Source organism: Branchiostoma lanceolatum, chromosome 15 (assembly GCF_035083965.1).
Source record: "Branchiostoma lanceolatum isolate klBraLanc5 chromosome 15, klBraLanc5.hap2, whole genome shotgun sequence".
Lineage (NCBI taxonomy): Eukaryota > Metazoa > Chordata > Leptocardii > Amphioxiformes > Branchiostomatidae > Branchiostoma > Branchiostoma lanceolatum.
This window is the reverse complement of record NC_089736.1, coordinates 14,094,721-14,120,685: the sequence shown is the minus strand read 5'-3', so window position 1 is coordinate 14,120,685 and position 25,965 is coordinate 14,094,721. Positions and strand designations below refer to the sequence as shown.

The 25,965-nt window shown below is 38.7% G+C and overlaps 1 protein-coding gene across 1 annotated transcript in view; it reads right to left on the bottom strand.

Moving 5' to 3' along the window:
* LOC136420280 (exoskeleton protein RP43-like) overlaps positions 1 to 16,013 on the bottom strand; it is a 33,011-nt gene extending 16,998 nt beyond the window's left edge. The window contains exons 1-6 of the mRNA XM_066407131.1: positions 16,010 to 16,013; positions 15,168 to 15,410; positions 13,696 to 13,927; positions 13,430 to 13,548; positions 3,539 to 3,770; positions 3,272 to 3,390 (exon numbers count right to left, since the gene is read on the bottom strand). Coding sequence (XP_066263228.1) covers positions 3,272 to 3,390; positions 3,539 to 3,770; positions 13,430 to 13,548; positions 13,696 to 13,927; positions 15,168 to 15,410; positions 16,010 to 16,013 — 949 coding nt within the window. The remainder of the gene's footprint in view (positions 1 to 3,271; positions 3,391 to 3,538; positions 3,771 to 13,429; positions 13,549 to 13,695; positions 13,928 to 15,167; positions 15,411 to 16,009) is intronic.
* Between the last annotated feature and the right edge of the window lie 9,952 nt (positions 16,014 to 25,965).

Here is a 25,965-nt window from a genome sequence, read left to right as displayed (position 1 = left end):
ACTTTGCACGGTAACTGTTGATCACTTTTCCTTGGATGCTTTGTTGAAAAACACATACTTTGTTATAACAGGGAAATACAGGAATACATTTGTATTATTAAAAAGAATGAGGGATATTCCAGAAAGACCACTACAGGAGGTTACATTCCAACGGTTTGAAATTCCTGCAAGCCCTGTTGGAATTTCTTCTGATACACATGGCTGTGATTATAAAAGACCTGAATTCAAGTCCTTCTCATTCATCGGTTGAATACTGCCAGAGATGCAGTGGTGACTATTTTTGACGGTAGGAAAATTCAAGTAGTGATCACTTTTCCTTGGATGCTCGGTTGAAAAACACATATTTTCTTATAACCCGGAAAGACAGGAGTACGTTTGTAGTATTAAAAAATGAGGGATTTATATTGAGAGGTTTTAATTGATTCTATGAATGCATGTGGTAAAAATGAAAACTAAAAACAACAAACACCGTCGCCATGGCAATGCCATTTTTCATTACCAGTGTTATTTTTCATTGTATGCTCAATATCAAACGGCTTCATCTTTAGGTCGGATTTCCAAACAGTTATGCTTAGATTAAATTAAGCTTGACCTTAAGAACAAATTTAACCAAAACATTTTGCTTGAAAATGTTACATTTAGTTGCATTGATTGGATTGAATAACATTTATTGACATCAAAACAGAGAATACATAGTCCATTATCATCAACGACATAAATAAATTATTACAGATACGTCAAATAATTTGCACATACAAAGACATCAGAAGTATTACAAATAAAACTTAACCAGATTTACAAATGCAGACTAGAATCTGCAAGTGAAAAGCACAAACAATATAAGTCGCTTGCCGCCATCGGGAATCCAGCATTGTTGTTCGTCAAAACCATCAGCGCAGTCGTTCTCTCCATCGCACACATTCGTGCTTTTATCAATGCAAGACCCGTCCAAACACTTCAGTTGACTCCCCGAACAAGGCCAACCGGCTGAAAAAAGACAATCGCATTCAAACGGATTCAAAAACTATCTGGCAAAAGCTGAGTATGGCAAATTTTTATGTTAGATGCCATTGTTGAAGACAGTTGTGATATCAAAACTTTTAATTGAGACATGTTGCCCCAAATAGACAAGTCCTAAATGTATAAGTTTTGGTTAACATGAATAAGTTTTAATAAGTTTTAAAGTTTTTTGCTTCATATAAATAAGAGCCCATTGTCTCCCGAGATGACATCACCGATGTCCTCGTTCAAGGTTCAAGGTTCAAATAAGCTTAATATCAAAATTCATTAAATAATTTTAGTGTTCACCTCTATAGCTATGGACAATGTCAGCAACATATTTGAATACGCGCCCTGAGGATATGACTGATAATACAAACCCATTCCTTTTACGAATATTTTCTAATTTGATTCCAAATGAATGAGGCCATGCACTTGTACACGAGTGTAACGGCCGTTTCAAAGTAGAGGTTTACTGACGTTTATTTCGGAGTTGTGGTGCAAAACCCCAAATGACAATGATATCTAAAACCCTCCTGTAGGAAGACAAAATTAAAGGGGAGCTCTAAAGAGTCACGTGACTTTTCTGTATTTCATCGTGAACAACACTTTTATGATGGTTGTGATAGCTCTTTGGATTCAGCCAATGTGATGATAATTAGCAGTAAATTTACGCGGTTTCATACTGTTATATCTTTATAGAAGTTAAAACGTACAGATAAAAATGCAGTAAGATTCATCGCTTCCATCTGAACAGTCCGGCGCGGAGTCACATATCCCTTCCGCGGGAAAGCAGCTGCTTCCATCCCCGCACACGGCATCTCCTATATGGCAGCCTAAGGGCAGATTATAGAGTAAACGCTTACAATTAACTGGTTAGTAACATCTTTTAAAGAAAGACGTAGGTTCCCGGTATAAATTTAATGTCTCGAACCTATTTTCTAAAAATCGTCTGCCAGCTCCATATTCTTGTTTTAAGCTAGTTATACCAGTGCAATCATTTTGAAAAATCAAAGTCCATCGCAACTCAATGCTTTTATAAGGATCAAATGTGTATTTCTGAAAAAGACATGATTGGAATTTTACTAGATTAGCAGCCTTAAATACACGTTTAACTCAGCTACATCGGCAAAATAATAATCATCAGGCAATATAGACCCTGCAATGTATCAGATTCGATATGATTAAACTCAGGGATGTACCATTGCCGGATTTTGGGTCCTTGGTATTTATTTAAAGGAACAACGTCATCAGTTCCAACAAGAATCCGATTAGACATTTCAAAAAACAACGGATATCATCGAAGACGAGTTTTTGAAGATGGTAGAAATAGAAATCTTAGTAGTAAATTTTCTCAAACCATCCTGCTCAGCCTGCGAGTGATCATAGACTGTTTGGTCACAACGGACATCATGGTATTCTTTGCGTTTTGGGATAGAAATATGCTGTCCTAGAAAAGACCCCGATCAATGCTTTACTTGCTTACCTGTCCCAGGAGTGACGTCAACAGGTAAAACTGCAGTTGTAACGTCAAGAGCAGAAGTGTCTTCATGGTGATAGTTTTAGTGTCATGTGAAAACAAAGTAAAGAATGAGAAACAACAATCATCGCTACACCAATAAATGTATATGTTCTTCCTTATCAAATCGTCCTTGATCTCATGTTGGCTATTACGCATACTTTTTTTAGTAGTAAGTAACAATATGTAATATCACTTCAGCAGTTTTGTATATAGGTCCTATATATTTATCAAAATTCTCGTTGGATTAAAAGTACGTAAATTTGGCTAAAAGGTCAACATTGAAAACCAAATTCAGTATATATTACTTTAGGTCGAAACCATAGGTTTGAGTATAATGGAATATTAAGTTGATTATTAGATAGAAATGTGCTGTCTGTGAAAAAAGACACTGACCAATGTATTTTTGCTTACCTGTCTCAGTAGTGACGTCAACGGATAAAACTGCAGTTGTGACGTCAGGCGCAGTATCGTTGTCATGGTGATAGTTTTAGAGCCATGTGGAATCGAAGTGAAGATAATGAAACAGCTTTTGAAGTTTGTTATCTTTTATGTTCTTTATTAAATCTCTGGTGAGGACAGGTTCAAGATACAAAACTTTTATATGCTTACATCAGCATCATAACAAATCAACAAAAAACATAACAGAATTAAAGAATAAAATAAAAAACTTTTACCAGATTAAAAAAAATGGAAAGTTGGTTATCAGCTGCAATAAAGGAAACATGCTGGCTGAAATATATGTATCCTTGCCTGTGTAGGAGAGCTGAAAACCCTGAGCCGTGTTACTCCCGTCAGATGTGAACCTCATGAGTATTGTGTTAGATGTGCTGGTGATGAGACCGTGGATGGCTAACGTGTCACCTGTGAATCTAGACAGCAAAATTGATAATTCTTTTATTTTATTTTTATTTTACCCAGATAATAAAGCTTTGAACTCCTAAGTATGGAACTCACATTATAGTCAATTGTTTGCTAGAATAATTAAAGAAGGAAATGTTAAGCAGTTCAGACCATTACCTCCCTAACATTAGAGCACTTTCACTGTCTCCATCGTAGATGGTCAAAAAGTCATAACCGTTTTCGAGGTTGAAACTGTCGAACGTTAGACGGACGGTACTTCCTTCTGGTGCCGTGATGATCCACTCACAGTTCTCATTGTTGCCGTAGTCACTGGGGTAGTTCGGTGATGACACAGAACCTTCTGGAGCCGTCAGGGTACCTCCACATCCAGGACCAATGGTTGGTGTCACTAAGTGTAAAATGATGATTTCAACATTTGTATGGCGTTGTCTCGTTATATATCAAACGTACCAATATATAGAACAACCCCCCCCCCCCCCTTCAGACTTACAAGTTCCGCAAATGGGAATCCTGGTATACGTAATACAGCGAAAGGGTCGTTGAATATGTTCTGTACTTAGAAAGTCTCTAACAACTTTTTCAAGTCTTTTTGTAGCGTTTTACGTCATTTTTTCATGTTCTTTTTTTTATCTCAGTAGAGGACTGATTCAACATACAAAACCTTTATATGCTTACATCAGCATCATAACTTGAACTTAGTAATAAGATAATATGATTAAGTTAAACATCATGTTTAAGAATATAATATATAACTTGTAATGATGGAATTAAAGGAGTGTTATTTACATTAATAACATGGAATATGTTGAACATGTACTTCAACGACATGAAGGAATTAACGCATACGTCAGAAGATTCGCATGTACAAAAACATCAGAAGATTTGCAAATACAAACGCATAAGGTTTACAAGAACAAGACCATTCAACAGAAAAAAAAAATCACCAGATTTACAGATACAACAACTTTATTAGACCTAATAAGGTTGGGATCAGGGATAGCATTGCGAGATTCCTTAATAGTTGGGTAATGCAAATTATTATTATTTTCTAACACCCCCATCCTATAAGGTCGGTGACCTCGTTGTGACCGAGCGATTTCACATAGGGCTCAACGAATTTCATAGAAAAAATAATCATTTTACGCTTTGTGTTCCTTTTTTTTTGTTCTAAGTTCTATTTTGCATGATGATCCAATGAAGGTTTCAAGGGTTACACAAATGCAATTGTGTCGCGGCAAGGTCTAGTGGAATGAGGCATAAGATAAGACTTTCATAGTTTAAAATATTCGTGGTAATTGGATAGAGAAAATCACCAACTGATATGATCTATGCAAAGAGAACATTATTTGCATAGATATTTACAAACAGCTTTTATGTGTCACTTTAAAAGGCTAACATCATTTGGTAAAGGTATGAGGTCCTGGAACTCTAGTTTGAGAATAAAAATGCCTATACAAATATGCCCACATATGCCCGCTTAATTCACTTTTTTTTGCATGGACCACTCCATGGTTATATACCCTCTGGGCCTATTTCATTTTTTATTCTCACATGCCCAGAAGCCGTTGTCTGAAACAAAACCAATTGCCATGTAATTCCACTGCAAGGCAGTCTTGAAAGGGTTGCCCTCTCACCCAAGTCTGTTAATTCATGTCAAGATATGTTTGATATATATTAATTATTACCCGGGTATCATCAAATAATAATTCAATACAGTATTACTGCGCAATGTTAATGTCAAAAAAGGAATGCTTGCATGATTATACTACCCCCTCCTTAAGCTCTAAAGGTTCAGGCTTTACCGGAACATGCTGGCACGTCACAATACTCTCCTCTCACAATACTCTGGTCGGGATCAGAGGCATAGCACCAAACTCCTACGGGGTTGCTATCCGGATTCCGGCAGTAATTCTGCTCCAATCCAGATGACGGATAATTAGCGGGTGTATAGCCGTGATTATAGCCTGTCTGACTGTCCCAATGTTGACACGTCAGGCCTGTTTCAGTCACAGAGACTATTCCTCGGTAAGACGCTCCATTACCAATCTGGCAGTCTAAGGACAAAAAAGAGGTTAGTGCTATTCTTTTGGGTTACAAAAATTAGATTATAATGACAGATGTCTTGAAAAGTTTTCTGTTATACCCATTTGGAAATTAGTCATAAGAAGTTGTTCCCTAAAGAGGTAGTTCTGTAAAATAAGCTTTCATCATGAATCTTCTCCATGTGATGTGAAATATGAAAAAAAGGAACGGATGATTCTTTAAACGTTGCAAATCCTGTCCTTTCTAAAATAAGTTCAGGGGGGTGACAGAAGCGATTGAATGTCAGAGAATCCAATCAGGCATGTACAGAAAGATGTTATCTTTGAAGGTACTAAGTTTTCAAGGTAAGTGAAATTTCAGCAGTGAATGTTCTGATGAACATCTGTGTCAGCAAATACGCTTATTATTTGGCCAAAGAACACAAGATGTAGCTAAAGCAAATCAGAAAAAGAATTATGATCGTACGGCTAAAACGTCTCCATTACTACAAGGAGAACGGGTACTAATATTGAACAAGAAACATCGAGTTAGACATGAGCTAAAGCATAGATGCGAAGCAATACCCCACATTGTTGAAAGTCAGCCTAACTACGATATTGCTGTGTATGTGGTTTCGCCTGAAAGGGGAGAGGGCCCCGACAGAACATTACACCGCGACATGTTAACCAAATTCACCTTCGCGCCTCGGTAAGTTAACAGGAAAAAAGGCGTGATACACTCACTAATGAACTCACGGTAGACAGAATAAATGACACCAGAAGTGACAATGAAGGCAGGGATGATTATAGCGAGGATCAGGAAATACTCATCTTACTTGTAACTGAACCTGTAGAAACAGTAAATGTACCCGTTGAACCGATCATGTATATGAATGAACAGGTTGATAACCATGATGTTGTGCCTGAACCCACAGAAGTCCTACCTGACGACGAGGAACGGAAACGATATCCGATTAGAGCCAATCGTGGTGTACCACCCGATCGGTATGCAAACTGGCAAATGAAAATAAAGTCAAGCCCGACAGTGACTGTGAAATCACTTCGACAGCGCGCAATTCTCCTCAAAATAATTCCTGCGCTTCGCTTTTCAAACCTTACCGGATAAGATTGACAGTGGAGATGGGAATTAGTATTACGGTGAATATGTAGATTTCCAGCCAGTTCGGGGAGTGATAATGAATTGGTTGGTTGGGATCGGTGGTTCTCTTTTCTGGAAACCCAGGCTTCGGGTGCTGAAGTTCCTTCTGTGGGAAGCGATCTCACCGTAGCTAGATGAACTGGTTAGTTATCTTGGAGTCCTCCGTGTCGCAAAGGCAGAAAGGCATTGGACAGGTTACCAGCGCAGGCTGTCACGGAGACCGACGGACGACGACGAACCAGGAACGAGAAGAAATAGAAGATAAGGAACTTTGAGATGAAGAAGCTGAATACTAGATGATGAACTGAAATTGAACTCACGATGTCCATAGAAGATACTGTGTACTGTAAGGTATGGAGAGGAAAGAACGAGAAATTTTTCATTGAGTACAACTGTTACATAAATACAGTACGTAAATAGTAGGCTGGGGGAAAGATTGTATCCTATGCTAAACGTCGTAAATCGTAATCATCGCATTGTTTACACGTAAACTGCATTTTTCGATATTCTGTAATATGTTATCTAGCTTCGTACTAATGTTACCTACATTTGTAATTGACGTCGCCAGAGAGGGTTCAATTTTGAAAGGGGAGGGTGTAATAAGGTGCAATAGCATTGTACTTAAACCCTCATCCGACCGACACATTTTTGCGACGAATCAGACCCATTTTGCTTTGCGCACTAAATATATTTCTTGGGGATCTTATTGCAGTTATTGTGCCTATCCTGTTTCAATAATCTTTGGAGAATATTTTGACAAGTTTTGGTGATGATGATTAATGCTCATTATCATAATTTATGTAGAAAATGAGGAGAACCCGTATTTTCCTTTAATCCTATCTAGACTATCTAGACAAGTGCCCGCGGCAACTTTGACATCGTATTACTGCCAAATGACGTATGCTAGGACTACCAAACGTGATGACTTTTCCTAAAATTCAGTTGGTAACAATGTTGTGATAATAGTTTAAGTTTATCATTTTTCGTCTTGCCATGGCAACGGGTTTCTGACAGGCATTTTATACAAAAAGTCACTAGTTTTTGAAAAACAATTATATTTCTCAGCTTGTCTTGCTCAACCACACTAGTTTTCCAACATGTATAACATCATATGTATTTAGAGGTAACTTTTATAATCTATTATTCATCATTTATGCTAATTTGATTACGTAATCGCTCAAAATCTAAGATGGCAGACAATATGATTAATTTAGGTATAAACAGGCTTTTTGCAAAAATCAGCTAATCCCGGTAAACATTTCTCAGAAGTTGTAAGACATCTACATGAACAAACTCGTGGAATGAATTTTTTCTCCAACAAAAAATGTTGATATGGCACACATTAAAACGCGCCGGAGGTCCAAACGGACCCCATACGGTCGGATAAGGGTTTAAAGATAGCTGTTAGTAAGTTTCTTGTACTTTCCAACATTTCCTTAGGATGATGTCCGTTCTGATGATCTGTTCTGAGAAAGGGTGTAGGCGGGCACTATTTCCTTAGAATGATGGCTAGAGTAATGGCCCAGAAAGAGATATTGATGCTTCTGTCCAGGAGGGCAAATGTCTTCCTGGCTGACATGACCTTATTTAGGATTGTCCACTACCCTCTAAAGGAATTGACGCATGATGACTCAGATAGAAGAATATTGCATCTTTTCGAAGAAAAAGTTAGTACGCAGGCGGACATAAGGTATATAAAGAGAACGAGTCTGGACTAGAGTTAATCTGGAGCGGAGACTCAGTGTAGAGAGGGGACAGAGAGGGAAAGAATGCAAATCCACGTCTTCAAAATGTAGCGACTCCTTGCGTTTCCTTGTGTCGACCGTACCACTAACATCGCAGCTATACTAACGAAGTTCGTAAGGGACATTCCATTGACGCCAAGGTCAACAACCGCTACCTACACTGCGTGAAAGCTCAGATTTCCGGTTCTTTCCAAGTCTGTGCACGTCCGTTAAAACCGAGGTGGGCAGGAAGTGTGAAGAGTTTTCCGGGTCCGGCGTGTGCCTACCGGGAAAATTCTGCGTTTTCATGCACAGTTAGCTGTGCGTTGATTCCCAGGCCGTTGCACACTCGCGTGTGACCATGCCGGGTAGATAACAACAAGCTTTAGCTCACGCGTTATAAGCCAAGGTGTGTGAACTACACGGAACTGTGATAGGCAAATAATCTTTATTTGCTGTGACTTTGTGTTCGACACTTAACAAAAATCATTAATAGATTTAGGACTGTAAAGGACTAAATAAATTTCTGTTGGGCAGTAGTAGGATTGAAAATAATATTACCGAATGCGAATGATACTATGGCGGTTTAGATCGCTGGGATCCAGACTGTTATCGCGCCCTTTCAGTCGGCGGCCCAGAGCTCTAAGCCCGCCGATAGAAATTGTATTACCGCACCGGGGGAGTTCTAAAAAATCCCGAGAGTTGACCGGTCCTTGCGGGTAAAAGGCACGGTCCACTCCCCGGGCTACAACTCTCCGTAGTGTTAATTTAGATCCGGCGGGCTGACAGTCTCGGACCGCCGAAGAGACTCTCTAGCAGCCCGGTCCCTAGTCGGGTTTCTCCAGGGTAGGAGAGTTAGGGGCGCACCAGACAAGCTGTTTTGTACGTACGTGGAGGCCCTGGCAATAGTATGGGTTTCAGATAGCCTGGATACCAGACCTTTCGCGCGATGCGATGATAAGCCCTTCTGGGCGGGGAAGACCTAGTAGTAGGGATAGAGTTGGCACCAGGGAGCGCTTGGCAGCCGAACCCTGATTTCTATCGCGCTAGCGATAATTAGTGGGCCGTGTGCTATCTGTGGCGGCGGCGCGAGTTGCTTCCCCGGCCGAAGGATTAGCGCCAGGAGCGCGGTGGTCTGGCACCCAGGCTAGGTTTCAGAGTACTCTAAAAGTTGCATGGATAACCAAGGATATTCTTGTGATAACATATATGGTGTACCAAGGAGGTTTGCCTGGTATGTTGTCTCTACGTGTCGGCTTAGGTGTGTTTTACTGGACCCAATTTGCTATATTGAACCGTTCTGATAGCTCGTCTTCTTAGCTTTAGTTTCGCCGCCATCGTAGCGGGAGCGAACTATACCCCCGAGCGGGCCAATCTGTCTGGGTGGCGGGTACCACTTCCAACGCCGCAGAGACGCCGGGAAGGTCCCGATGATATGGTTTCCAATCGGCGTATGGGAAATGATCATTTGACATGATTTGAATTATTGTCTATAAAATGTAAACACGAGTCGTTTGTAAGATACAAGCTGTGCATAATGTTGTAAGATGTGTATTGGAATGTCTTTGCGGCGTCCATATTGATTTTCTGTTTTTGTAAATTTTTCCTGTAAAAAGAAGGAGTTGAAAATACACAGAATACTAGTACTTGTGTTACGTGCTTTTGTTCCCATAGTCCTGTCTAGAGTAGTGTACTTGTGCATGCATGGTAAAAAGAAGGAGCCATGAAACAAAGGAAACATGAAAATGGCGTCGCGTCACCATATGCATCACCCGAGAATTAGTTTATTTAAACACCGTTCACACTCAAAAAAAAGGATCGGATTGAATATCCATACGGATAGAAATACTCCGATCGCCAATGACGATGTAACCTATATCTATTTTTATGTGTTTATTTATGTAACCTATGTAATGGCCTCATGTGATGAAACTTGTGAGTGTGGCTTGCAATTATTCTCCAAGCTTACAATTCATGCTGAATATATAAGGCATTTGGCGTTATTTGAAATACTCAAGAGAAAGTCTAAGACTGTATTAGTGCAACACATTATCAAGGACATTATACACAAGGATGACCGGTTGTTTTGGTGCATAGACATGGTCATAGTGAACTAAGCTTTCAAATGTACCGGGCCTGAGGGGGCAAATCAATTGCAATGGTCTATGTTGCAATAGTCTGTGTTGAAATGAAACGAACTTATTTGAGTCGAACAAGTAATTTCTACGTACTATTAACCTGTAAACACGGAAGTTTATTGTTGTACAAGCGTGCATCTCAAATAAACCACTGAATAATTACACAACAAAGACTTGACCAGCGGGCACGTGGTATTTCACAACTCATTGTGTCTTTATTCGTGCAGGGTTCTGTAAAACATGACTGTCAGCCAATTGCAATTTACATAGTATATGGTTTGAAAACAACAGCCAATCAGCGCCCGTGTCGCTATTTTCAAATCTCTTAGTTTGCACACGTATCCCAGAAAAGGACTACTAGTAACTGACTTAGTGTAAGGGCTAGCCTGGAAACCATACCATCGGGCGTTCCGCGTTATCTCTACGGCGCAGGGAGTGTTACCTGCCCACCATGTGAGAATTGCGCGCACGGGGTAATTGTACGGACTTGGATCAATTAGCTCGGTCTACGGAGAGGCATAACTGACAGAAACGGATCGGTGCATAGCAGACTAAACCGGTCGGTAGAGACTGGTGAACAGGCTATGTGTGGATATATGCTCTCCGCTCCCTGTCCTCTTTGCCAGGTATAGGCAGCCACGGCGCTTGGAACACTGACAAGCTTTGGTCGTGTTCCTACATCAACATTGGTAAATCTCGCGACCTGGATCGTCAGCGAGGCAACAGTCTACTAGTTCAAGGATTTTCAAGGACCCAATTAGAACTTGTTGCAAGACTAACTGTGGACGACACTCTTTTAACTGATGCGAGACCAAGCGGGCTAATCTGACTGGGAGTATCTGCGCATATGGAAGGAAAGGTGCAGGAATGACAGCATCACGGAGACCCGCACTGAGAACTGAATTTCATTTGACCTGAGCGACTGTGGCCTGCGGAGTCGTCAAGATCAAAAAAGGAACACACTCTTTGGAACTTTTGTAGCCGATACTTAACCGCAAAATGCAAATAGTGGCATTCGTGGATAACGGAGAAACAAAAATGAAAGTTCAATCACCATTTTGAACCAATAAAAGCATCTTTTCACAGGTTTTTGGGCCGGGGAAGTGGAAAGCGCATAAGGGATTTTTTTTTGGGGGGGGGGGCATTTTGGCCGCAGACCAGGCCTGGTCAAACCTTGGATGGAAATTAAATGCTAATTAGGTGATAATTGTCGCTAAATTATGCAGCTACCGGCGGCAATCATGTTCACTGGACAGGACGTGTGTGTGAATTTCCCTCTAGCTGCACGGGTAATTAAATGATAATTAGGTGATAATTGTCGCTAAATTATGCAGATACCGGCAGCAAAGCGTTCACTGGGCAGGACATGTGTATGAGTTTCCCTCTAGCTGCACGAGAATTAACAGAGCGCGGACACTTCCTGCGCAGCCTAAGTGGTGCATTCGTGGTAAATCCCGCGTCGGCGCGGGTCCCGTGCAGAAGAGCTGAGCAGGTCGACACGACCTGGAGATTCACGGAAAACTCGAATTTGCAGGCACGTGGAACACGATTTCCACCCCGCAAATTCGTTATTTCGTACAGTGCTACCCCCCTTAAATTTGGTGTCTTCAGACCCTTGTTGCAAGAGTAGTGAAACAAGTCATTCAAAGTAGCATTTTAGGGTCTTACAACAACCCATGACAGAGATTTTGTTGAAAAGAAGCATCAGCGATGAAGATGAAGGAGTAATCGCCAGTAGTTTACCAATTCCAACCAATACTATACTCTTCAAGCAGAGGTTGGTGGGGAAATTGTGACCTTTTTATTATGTCCTGGCAAAGACAATGGCCAATGCTATACGTGCTTACCAGTCCCAGGAGTGACGTCAACAGCTAAAGTTGCAGTTGTGACGTCAGGAGCAGTAGCGCCTTCGTGGTGATAGTTTTGGAGTCATGTGAAAACAAAGTATAGAATGAGAAGCAACAATCAGCGCTACGTGTATTGCACTGTTGCAATTCCAATAAAATCCAAAATCCTAACATTATTTTGATACTAAAGGTTCAGAAGTAATGGAACGTGCCAATCTTAAGATAAAAATATGCTGTCCTAGAAAAGACATGGATCCATGGTATACTTGCTTACCTGTCCAAAGAGTGACGTCAACAGGTAAAGCTGCAGTTGTGACGTCAGGAGCAGTAGCGCCTTCGTTGTGATAGTTTTGGATTCATGTGAAAAAAAGGTATGAGAAACAATCATCAGTGCTACACAAATAAATGTATATAATAATCATTATGTTCTTTCTTATTAATTAGTCCTGGAATTCATGTTGGGTATTACGCATACTTTTTCAGAAGTAAGCAAATCTGTGATATCTGTTTAGCAGTCTGTAGGTCCCCGATATGAATCCAATATCTCGTGAGATTAAAGGTAAAGTCTGACTATTAAGGCAAAATTTGAACCAAGTTTATTTAACGTTACTGAATCTCCGTCCTCATGCCAAAACATACTATCCTAGGGTCAACCTTCTGTAACAAAAATGGAACATAGCGAAATAACTTCTTCCCAAAAGTGACTAGAGTCATCCATGTCCATAGAGGAGCTGTCAAAGTTTGAACTGTGAAAGAATGGACACTTCAACGGGTACCCCAATATACTATTGATCATTCAAAAAAAAAGTTTACTTAAAACATACACTTTTGGGCTAATCAACCCAGTACAAACTCGACTGAAAAGAAAAAATGAAAACCCTATGATAAAAGCAACATACTTTTTTGATACCTGTGGAAATGTTTCACTCATATACGGTATCGAGTACAATTTAAATATTACCTACAGAACCAAGGATTTAATCATTTCTTCGATAGGTGAAGACATATTATATAAACCACATACCAATTCCATAATGGTCTAATTCTACCTTATAGCATATGGTTAGACTGCTAAATCACGAACACCGTTACAAAAATACTATCATAAAGTCGGAGATGAAAACAAATCGAAACTGCTCGCCCTAAAGAACACCATACCTGTATATAAGAACCGGAAACCCTGAGCTGTGTAACTCCCGTCAGATGTGAACCTCACGAACATCATGTTGGATGTGCCGTGGATGTGGTCGGGGATGTCTGACCCGTCGCCTGTGAATCTGGACAGCAAAATAGATTATTCTTGGCTCTATTTATATTACCCTTAAATATTGAAGCTTTTAATTACTGAGCATGGAATTCACATCATGACTATTTGTTAATTAGAATCACTTAAAAAGGGAATGTTTATCCGTTCAGACCATTACCTCCCTAGCTGTATAGCTGTATCACTGGCTCCATCGTAGATGGTTAAAAAGTCATAACCGTTTTCGAGGTTGAAGCTGTCGAACGTTAGACGAACGGTACTTCCTTCTGGTGCCGTGATGATCCACTCACAGTTCTCATTGTTGCGGTAGTCACTGGGGTGGTTCGGTGATGTCACAGTACCTTCAAGAGCCGTCAGGGTACCTCCACATCCAGAAGCACTGGTCGGCGTGCCTGTGTGTAATGAGATTATAGATGGCGTTAACCGTCTTCAATGTAGGAAAAGGACGGCATTTTGTCAAACTACGTCTTGTATACCTCCATCATTTTTTTTACAGGGACTGTCACATGGATTTTTTATGATTATTTAATGTTGGCTTTTTTATACCTAAAGTAAAACAATATCAACCTACCGCTTTTTTTTAAAAAAACATTACGATAAACATGTAAATTAACAGTGATGATGATAGAATCGATCAAGTGTTATCAACAACAATAACTGAAAATACCGGGAACATGCAGACCAATGACAAGAAAAAGTTAACAAATTCAAACTACATTAATTTTCCTTTCTCCGATTTTGACAAAAAAAATTTCATTGGAACTCCCTCCCCGATTTGTTCTTACAGAAAACTGTCCAATAGCTTTTCATTTTTATTAGAAATTAATGACAATTTTCATTCCTCGCTTTATTTGGACTGTTGCCGATCAATATTGGTGTGAGGAAGCGGATGTAAAGGGCTCAATTTCTGCAGCAAATGTATTGCCCCCCGAAATATGTTGCAGAACAACATGGGCGAGAATCGTCCAGGCATTTATCAGCCCATGCAAGTGTATGCATGAAGATTAAGTGTGCACCCAATAATAACCTTACTAAAGGACAAGACACCATTAGACCTCTTCTTCAAGTTCCTTCTTGGCTTTTGACCATATTTGTGCTCGGTCTGACAAACTTCAATTATGATGAATGAAATTTTGTTACAGAGTCACAACCACTCATGTTTAACACACAATACTGCAACATGTAGATCTTATCAAAATTTACCGCCATTAGTAAGGCACATTTAGTCGGGTATCATTGACACTTTCAGTGTGTTGCAATGCTTTGAATGTTGCAAAGGCCCCGGTGAATCCCACCAGGAAACAAAATAACATCATAGCACTTGGGACATATTTAACCGAATATGGGAGTTTTTGACAAAAGGTTAATGGGAATTAACAAAATCAATTGCCTTGCGATATCTCCTAGTTTGTCAATAACCTATAAGTTATGCGGGGACCTGTTAATAGCGGCTGATTTTGCTATGACTTCTAAGTCGTCGCCTTTGTTGACTGCATCATACTTATTACTCGGTTATCATACAAAAAAATCACCAAATACACCCTGTCAACTAAATAATCTATATGCCATGATATCATGATCAGTTATACTCACTGATATCATACCCTCTTCAGGTTCAGGTTCAGACCTTACCAGGACATGCCGGTACGTCACAGAACCCCCATCTCACGACGGAATCCGTAGTGTAGCACCAAACTCCTCCGCGTTCGCCATCCGGATTCCGGCAGTAGTTCTGCAGCAATCCGGATGACGGGTAGTTAGCGGGTGTAAAGTCGTGTGCATGCGGTGTCTGACTGTCCCAATGTTGACACGTCTGGCCTGTTTCAGTTACAGAGGCTGTTCCGCTGTAAGATGCTCCATCTCCTGTCAGGCAGTCTAAGGGATGATGAAAGAGGCATAGTTCTTGAGGGCAAGTAACAGGTAATATCTTCATAGTTACGATGTAGGTGCCTGATATGAATGAAAAGTCCAAATCGTTTTTTAAAATGATGTCAGGTTGTGTCATCATTTGCTAATTAGTTCCTATGAATACGGAAATCTTTTGTACCAGTCTGAATATGAAATTGAAGAAATACATCCCAACGTAACCAGGTTACATTTGAAGGGTGAATGTTCTTCGATAACCGAGTATGGCACCCTGGACTGACTGACTGTTGCTGTATTGGAGTCGATTGAAAGGGTTCAGAAAATGGCATGTAGGATTATCCTTGGCCGGTCTTACGCTAGTTATAACTCAGCCCTACAGACACTCTTCTTGACAGCGCTATCTCAACGACGATGTGAACTCTGCCGAAACTTTGCACTACTTATGCTAAAGTCCCCGTCTTCAGGACTGGCTGCCCCCTCCTCGCGGTGACATCAGCACCAGAAACACTAGACAGAAGCACTTATTTGCAACCACCAGAACAAGAACAGATAGATATAAGAACAGTCGAATCCTTTATATGAACAGAGATATCTATATGTAAACTTACGCATATAGGACAGTTTCCCTTGCCCATTCTTTGTGCAAAACTGTTTTTGTTCATTGTTGCGAAGAAGTCTCGTATTGACACATTATTGCAGACCTATGCGGATCTGTGCTTAATTGTCTTTTAAAATTAGAATGTATCAGTCTCTGCCAATAAAAAGATAGTACTGGTATAAGCTGTAAATGATTAGTTTTTAAATACGACCTGTTCAGCAAGTACGCAATTCAGCCAGTCGGCTGTTATATACTAACTGCATTGTTGTTTTAGCAATAAACCTTTCCACTACGTAAACATATGAGAATCCACACAAATCCTATCCCAGTCTAAAAGTAGGAACCTGTATTTCCGTGTAAACTAAAGGTTTTATTATGTATTGAGTTTTAGATCTTTAGATAAGAATATACTGTCCTAGAAAAGTACTGAGCAATGATATAATTTCTTACCTGTCCCAGAGATGACGTCAATGGGTAAAGCTGCAGTTGTGACGTCAGGAGCAGTACCGTCTAGATGGTAATAGTTTTGGAGTGATGTGAAAACAAAGTTAAGAAAGAGAAACAACAATTAGCGCTACACCAATGAATGTATTTGTTCTTTCTTATTAAATCGTCCTTGAGCTGATGTTGGTCATCTCATGGGCATATGTAATAGGTACTCTCCTTTTAACATGATTCATCTAAAAAGTGTTTGATGAAGACTTAGGAGGATACATCCAAGGCATTTATGTATTACTAAGGAATTTCATCCCTTTTCCTTGGATGCTTGGTTGAAAAACACATATTTTCTCATAAACCCGGAAAGACAGGGATATGTTTGTACTATTAAGAAAATGAGGGACAGTCACATTCCAGAAAAGGAGGTTGTATTCCAACGGTTTGAAATTTCTGCGAACCCTTTGGAGTTATTATGAACTTTCTTCTGATACACGTGGCTTTGATTAGAAAAGATGCTAATTCAGATCCTTCCCATTTATCGGCTGAGACGCAGTGGTGACTATTTTTGACAGGAGGACAACCCAAGTAGTGAAAATGAAATCAGCAACAACAAATACCGTCGCCATGGCAATGTATTTTTCATTACCAACATTGTTTTACATTGTATGCCCAATATCAAGCATCTACTTCTTTAGGTCTGATTTCAAAACAGTTTTGCTTAGATTGAATTATAACTTGGCCCTTATAACAAAATAAACGAAACCATTTTGTTTGAAAATGTAACATTGTAGTTATATTGATAGGATTAAACAACAGTTATTAACATTAAATAAGAGATAACATTGTCCTTTCTCACCAACGACATAAAGACATCAGTACAAATACGTCAGGGAATTTATACATACAAAGACATAAGAAGTACTACAAATGAAAACGCGTTAGGTTTTGAAAGACAAAGGATTTTAAAATGACATAAACTTTGAAATATTTACAAATGAGTAGTATATGACAATGCAATAACCAAAAAATATAAAAATTGAAATATCAAAAGTTATAAATTTACATTTATATTATTTATACATTTATATTCATAACTTTATATTTTATAAATCTTAAAATATATGAATTGAACTTGCTTACCACCATCGGGCATCCAGCATTGTTGTTCGTCAAAGCCATCAGCGCAGTCGTTCTCTCCATCGCACACATCCGTGCTTTTATCGATGCATGTCCCGTCCAAACACTTCAGTTGGCTCCCTGAGCAAGGCCAACCGGCTGAACAAAAAACAGTCGTATCCAAGAACTTAAGAGCTTTCTGGCACAAGCAACTATTGAAAATGTATTACTTTAGATACGTTGATGAAAGTTAGACTCCCGGTAATAGGATACGCCAAAAATAGTTACTCAAGCAACTGGATAAGATTTAAGAAAAACAGACGTGTTATACTGTTTGATTTTTATAGAAGTTAAAACGTACAAATAAGCAAGCAGTAAGATTCATCGCTTCCATCCGAACAGTCCGGCGCGGAGTCACATATCCCTTCCGCGGGAAAGCAGCTCCCATCCCCGCACACGGCATTTCCTACCTGGCAACCTAAAAGCAGATGGGAGAGGCTGTATGCATACCATTTAGTTGTAAGCAAAAAGTCATATCTTTTAACGTAGGTTCCTAATATGAATGGCATGTCCCAAAACTGTTCCTGTAGAGATTCTGTCAGCTCCACACTTTTGTTTTGAGTTGGTTATATAATGCGATCATTTTGCAAAATCAAAGTTCAGTGCAACTCACTGTTTTTAAAATAACCAACAATGTATTTCAGAAATATGCATTTATACACGTTTAACTCAACTATATCGGCAAATGAAAAATCATTGACCATGCAACTTATCACATTCGATATGATTTAACTCATGGATGTACCCTGCAAGAAAGTACTTTTCTATCGACAGTGTGAAATGGACCGGCCCATAATTACTACGCCCAAAACAAGAGCACCCCGGGTGATCTAGGAATAGATAATTTTCGGGTCGTTGTAATTTTGGGGTCAAATTGGTCAAAATGATTTCTAAGATTAAGATGTTTTTATATCAATTAATATACCTTGGCGTCCTGTGCCCTGGTGTTTTATTTTATATGAATAACAACTAAATGTCCTGATATTTGATACACGGGTGTCTTGGACATTTGACCATATGTCTTCTATGGTGTATTCACGTTTGGCATGCATCATCACCTTTGCCGAGAAGGTTATGTTTTGCACAGCGTTCGTGCGTGTGTTATTGTATCTATAAACAGTTAAACACAATAATACCTGGGTGAATTGTCTTTATATTTTGTATGTGGGTAGGTCTTCTTGAAACCTCGAATTGTTAAGATTTTGGGCCCCGAAGTGGCTTGCTATGGTACTGCAGCTCTTTCTCTTAAAATGCTAAGGTCATGACTTTTGAGTGGTCGATAGCTTTTGGAAGGGAGGGTATGTTGTGTAGGTTCTTCCCCCCTAGCTGCGGGAGTCGATTTCGTTTTAAACATTATAAGCGAATAACTCATGCACGGGTTGACAGATCGTCGGATGATATTTGGTATGTATGTAGCTCAAGTGATGATTGACAAGATCATATACTTATTTTGCATTTCAATAGCCAAGAAAGTTTACAACTCCGCTGCACTCCGTTAAATGACATATGACATATGACATATGTAGCTGAGAAATAAAGGGATGGTAATAGATATTGATTATACAAATGAATACATATTTTGCACAATAAATGGCAAATACTCCGTAATGGTAAATGGCGGGGATTTTATTCTTGAAGCATTTGGAAAATCAATAGATATGGACATGATCAGACATAAATCATGCAGATGAGTTCCTCATTAACATAAGTTATAAGGGAATGCTACAATAGCCTTCCTTGCTAATATGACTTTTATAATTTGCTTTCTAAGTGTATATGAAGCGTCTTTCCTTCCGAATATTATTACATTACGTTAGATCGTTATAGTTGTCGTCATTTTGCGTTCCCCACCGTTTTCCAGTCATGCAACACCGCGGGAGGTTCGAACGCGTTCAAATGTTCGGACCGTACCATTGTGCGGCTTCAATGGGGTTCATTTGGTTAAGCGCACATATTTGCGTTGATAGTTGACATAAAATTCAATCAGTACCTGTAACAGTCAACATTTATAATGCTAACCGTAAGTGGTTAGTACGCCTAATGCATTGTTTATTCATAGTTTGCGGTGGAACATTACATTATTGCATTTGACCATTCTGGTCCTGCGGGTTTACTTTTTTAGGTCACTGACATTTATTTTCGATAGAAACTGTCCCAGGCCGCAATTTACCTGCCTATTAGGTTAGAAAATTTTAACCTGAAAGAAATGCAATTTATTTGTCACTTAAATATTAAAAGACCAAATCGCGTTATCTAAGTTGTCGCAATTTGATGTCACTTAGCTTTGAATTCTTCTATTTTCCTAAAATGATATTCATGATGCGATTCCTTACCTCCGTTGTTATCTCCATCGGTACCACCTGTGAAAACAGCTTTTGAGTTTTAACACATTTTAGACTTTTAAGTAAGAGTGTATTATGAAATGCAAACCTGTAAGAGTTAGACTTGTGGTTTACACAAATTAGGTTAAGCACAAATTAGGTTAGGCACAGATAAGGTTAAGCACAAATTATGTTAAGCACAAATTAGGTTAAGCAGAGCCACAGGAGAGCCTGCAGAGGAGGACAACCTTCCCAGTGATCTTTGGAAGCGAGGAAACAGCCACTATTAGAACCACAACTGCACTTAAAGATTTTCGCAGCAATAAAATAATCGAATTTCCGCACGATGAACATCATTTTGGAAATTATATCTCAGATCAGAGAGGGTAGCAGAATAAGCGATAATGTACCGGAGCCGCCACAGTTGCCACAGCTCTGAGCACACTGGACCAGCATGTAATCAGGGTTGGTGTCACATTCACCAGCGGACGCCCAACTAGCACAGTGTTCATTGGTGTCCGTGCAGGAAGAGGCTGCATTGAGGGGGGAAACACTTCATGAATATAAAGAATAATCTTTTTTTCATCTAGTGTCAGTAGCTTTATTTTCTAAAAACCCATCCCTGAGACCGAGAGATTTCACATGGCTCCCAACAAATTCCATAGGCACATAAAGTGAATCATTTACGCTCCGTGTGTTTTGTTATATTTTAGTCATACTTTACTAATTTGCATGATAATCCAATCATGAAGTCACGGGTTACACAAATAAAATTTATGTCGCAGCGAGGTCTAGTGGAATGGGGCACAAGATGAGACTTTCATAGTTCGGACAACTCGTGGTAATTGGTAAGAGAAGATGATCAGCTAATATGATTCATGCAAATGAGAACATTATTTGCAAAGTCATTGACAAACAGTTACAATGTGTCACTCTAAAAGGCTAACATCATTTGGTGAAGGTATAAGGTCGTGGAACTCTAGTTTGCGAATGAAAATGCCTAGATAAATGCCGAAAGGGGTTAATTCATTTTTCTTTCATGGAACACTCCATGATGATATGCCCTCTAGGCATATTTCAAAGGCTTTTTTATTCTCACATGCCAATGCGTGTCTTAATGTGTGCCATATTAACATTTTTACTCAAAGAAAAAATTCCTTCATTGAGTTTTTTGTGTACATGTCTTACAGCCTCTGAGAATTTTTTTCCGGGATAAGCTCATTTATATATCCATGAAAAATGGAAATATAGATTTCTGTGTGTGTGTGTGTGTGTGTGTGTGTGTGTGTGTGTGTGTGACTGTGTGTGTTTGTGTGTGTATGTGTGTGTGTGTGTCTGTGTGTGTGTGTGTGTGTGTGTGTGTGTGTATGTGTGTGTGTGTGTGTGTATGTGTGTGTGTGTGTGTGTGTGTGTGTGTGTGTGTGTGTGTGTGTCCAGTAGCTTGCCCTGGAACTGCAGGTGCGTTATTCTGGAACGCTTCTATAGAGAATAAGTGAACAAAGGAACGACGGATTTCCATTATATTTAGTATGTAGGTAGCTTAGACAGAGATGTATGTTATCATTCTCATTATGTTAACTGGGTTTTCCATAATAAGATTCAAAAACATGTAACATGTGTAGTTTGTTACTTGTATTTCAGTCTTATAAGCTTATAGTAAGTAACTTAAAAATAAGATACCCACTTTTTCAGTATAAATGCCTCAATTATGATAATAAGAAAAATCATTACTGATTTTATACACTCACATGTCAAAATATCCATAATAGCTTAAATAAAAAAATAAATAAGCAGTAAACACACAAAAAATAGCCAACAGAAAAGATCTTTGTGATGAAAATTACTAGAGTGTCAGCTTATGTCTGTCTATGTGGTCCGTTTGGATCCCAGGCATGTGTGCCAGAACAAAATTTTTCGTCGGAGCAAAAATTCCTTCCTTGAGCTTGTTTGTCTACATGTCTTACAGATTCTGATAATGTTTTAACGGGATTGGCCGATTTTTTTGTGGAAGTTATACCCTATAGTATGCGTCCAAACGGACCCCAGATGATTTTTCTTTGTTTATGACGTAACATAAAAGAAATTCCTGTCAAATAACAGAAATTCTTTACAATTGCAATTTTAGCAACATTTTATATTTGTTTTGAAAAGTAAGATACCTTCTTTTTTAGAATAAATGTAGCATTTCAGTGTAAACTTTCATTTTTGATGATTTGCATACATATGATAATGAGACAAATGAGTATTGATTTGTACACTCAAGACATGTCAAAATACCCTTAGTAGATTAATTGAACAGTATCTAAACGAAAATCACAAAAGTAGCAAACAGAAAAGATCTTTGTGATGAAAATTGACAAGGGTGTAAGTATGTGTGTGTCTAGGTGGCAGACTGTTATGCATACTTAGATAGTAACTTCTTTATTTTTTCCCATAAATTCTAATATTCCATATTTGATATCATTCTTATTCTATTAGAATGATTTTGGAAGCGATATTATTGTTAAGTGAAATAGCAGGTCAATGAAACTGTTGAAATAAGGAGAGTATTGTAGATTTTGAAAGCAAAATGCGTGTTCTCATCATTTTTGCATAAATGATGATAACGTGCATTAATTATTAATACAAAATTATGTCAAAATATTATCCATAGATTATTGAAGTAGTATGTTTACAATGATTGAAAAAAATCAACAGGAAATTCATTTAAGGGGCAAAACAGTATGGAGTCTTTTTGTTACCCAAAAATATGATGGTCGAATGAGCGTTAGGGTTGCGCAGGAGCCCAAAATGTATAAAAGAACAAATTTAAATTGTTTTAAAAGGCCAAGATTTCAAAACAAAATAAATTAAAAGGCCCAGAGGTAGATGTACTCGTATGCCTGCGGTATAGTGTAAAACATGTAGCAGAAGTAGTAGACTTGCTTTCACGCAATTAAATGCAAAAATATTATCAATGATAGAATTATAAAATATCATAACACGGGTTATAACTAAATACATATAAATCATGTACGGACTAAATGAATCACATTAAAAACCTATTCAACCTATTAACATCTGAGTGTCTGCATTGCGCGAACATTGACCATGTTAAAAAGTCTTACGGCAAATATTAAAGCACAGTTCAATCGTAAATTAAAAACTACATTTCAATGAAACACTTTATTTTAATGAAACGCTTTATTTCGAGTAAACACATTATATCAATCCCATATCGACGGTATGCATGGATTGAAGTATAAAAGCAAAGTTTGCATCGTCAATTGATTACTTCCTAGCCCCTATTGCAGGCTTTCCCACGGCGATTTTTCAACTTGTCGGGGCCAGATGGCTGGGGGGCTGGGCTGTATCTGCTTGGGGACCGTATCTGCTCGGGATACCAGCGGTTACAGGGTCCCAAGCAGATACGGGGCCGCAGCCTAAGAATCTGGCCCCGATAAGTTGAAAAAATCGCCGTTGGGAAGCCTGCAACGGAGGCTACTTACCTCCACCGTCATCCCCACAGTCTACCTCATCCTCGCCACTCAGACAATGTGGGACTCCATCACACCGGAATGTTGTGGGATAACACGAACCGTCCGAGCACCGAAATTCATCCTCCCAACATCCATCACCTAATAAAACGTAAAGTTAACATGAAGATAGTAAGATCATCCGATACGAGCAAAAATAAAAGGATTCCTGGGTACTCTACGACTACTCTTTGAAAGACGCTTTTGTCTAGATTTTCTTCCATTGTTTTGTAAACATAATTTGATATAGCGTACATGTATTTTGACTTTTATGTGGCACATATATTTCCAAGTGTTTACAAATAGATAAATGATGCGGTTTCCTAAGAAACGGTAGCGAGGCTAGATAATAAGGAGTAATGATATTGTGAAGGGCGGATCCATTTTGAAGACTGCAAGAAAATTGATTAACCCTCAAACCACCGTATGGGGTCAAAACTGACCCCAGACGTATATCAACATGTGCCATTTTGACATTTCGTGTCGAAAACAAAATTCCTTCTATGTGTTTGTTTGTATATATGTCTTATAACTTCTCACAAGTTTTTACCGAGATTGCCTCATTGTTGATTATGTTATCCTTGAAAGTTTGGTCCAGTAGGGTCAAAACTGACCCCAGCAAAATCTGCACTCATTATAAAATAATTCACTATTGTTTGATACTTGTAATCTAGTAACATGTATGATAAGGGTCATTATGATCATAGTTACAAAATATAATTTGGTAGAAACGTGAAAAAACAATTTTTTTTAAAAATCAACATAAAGATTAATGACGTTGCGACGTATTATGACGTCATTTATGTGATTTTATTGACGAAAACCAACAAATTGGGTTTTTCCATATAACTCAAAGATACACGATACAAATTATGTATGGTAAATCATAATATATCCAAAGACGTTATTTGTAGATGACAACAGGAACGACGTAAAAATGACGTCATAACAATTACATTCATATCAGGTTACACTAGCGAAATCCGCCATCTTGGTTCCGCCATCTTGAATTATTTTAAATGCATTTTTTCATCATATAACCTAATAACACAATAAAGATGGACCAAAACGTTTATATTAAGATTGTTTCTGTTTGAATAAGCATGGTAATGATGCAATTTGAGTTTGAAATAGCCAGTTATAGCTAATCTAATTATATCGTCCGCCATCTTAGATTTTAACCGATGACGTAATCAAATAGGCATAAATTATGAAAATTAAATCATAAAAGTGATAGTGTATTACATTGGTGGGAATTGATATAAGAAAATAAGTGCAGTTTAACCCTATCTAGACCGGGGGGGGGCTAAAAGTGCCCGCGCCAACTTTGACATCGTATAACTGCCAAACAACGTATGGTAGGACAACCAAACTTGGTGACTTTTCCTAAAATTTAGTTGGCAACAATATTGTGATAAAAGTATAAGTTTAGCATTTTTCGTGTTGCCATGGCAACGGGCTTCTGAAGAGGCATTTTATGCAAATTTCACTAATTTCGATAAAAACATAGTTGTTTCCATTGTTTTCTTGCTCAACCACACTAGTTTCCTACGTGTATAACATCACATGTGATTTAATGTAACTGCCATGATTAAATATTCATAAATTATGCTAATTTGATGACGTCATCGCTCAAAATCCAAGATGGCGGACAAAATCATTATTTTCGGTATAAACAGGCTTTTTCGCCTTTAAATTCGTCACAACCTGGAATTTTCTTAACCAGAAACATTCAGATTAATGTTTTTAGTCTATTTTGATTGTTATTTGGGATCATACATGGAAAAAATGTACTTTTAAAAATTTCAAAATGGCCGATCCAAGATGGCGGATCCCAGGGGGTCGCTAACAACACATGACGTCATTCTCCGACGTCATTTTGACGTCAACTTAGTCACAACTGACGTCAAATGTCTTGGCATACCTTTAAATCAATAATACGCACCATTTTGTCTAATATTTTTAGAAATTATGGGAATTACCTATTTAGCCAATAAAATCACATCGATGACGTCATAATTACGTCATATTACGTCATAACGTCACTAAAATTACAGGAATTATAACACTTCACGTGATCATCACTCCCTGCAAATTTGGTGATGATAGAGCTTACCGTTCGGAAGTTATGACGGGGGGGTCGAAAGAGCCCCCCCCCGGTCCAAGAAGTCTCAAAAAAGCCCGGTCTAGATAGGGTTAAAAAGACAGCCCTAGAATTACATTGTAAAATCCAAAATTAGAGACTTTTTTTCCAAATATGGCTCTCAGAAACCGGTTGCCATAGCAACATGAAAACATTGATTAGTTATTTCATTGAATTCAAGTTGTTGCCAACGAAGTTTTAGCTAAGGTGACCAAATTTGTTTGTTCTAGCGTAAGACATTCAGATGCTATAGGACATCAAGTGTTGGCGCAGGCCTCAAAAGAGCCCACTTGTCTGAATAGCGTTAGTTGCAAAAGACGATGTTCCCTATTTTTGCATAAATTATGATAATAAGCAGAAATTATTCGCACCT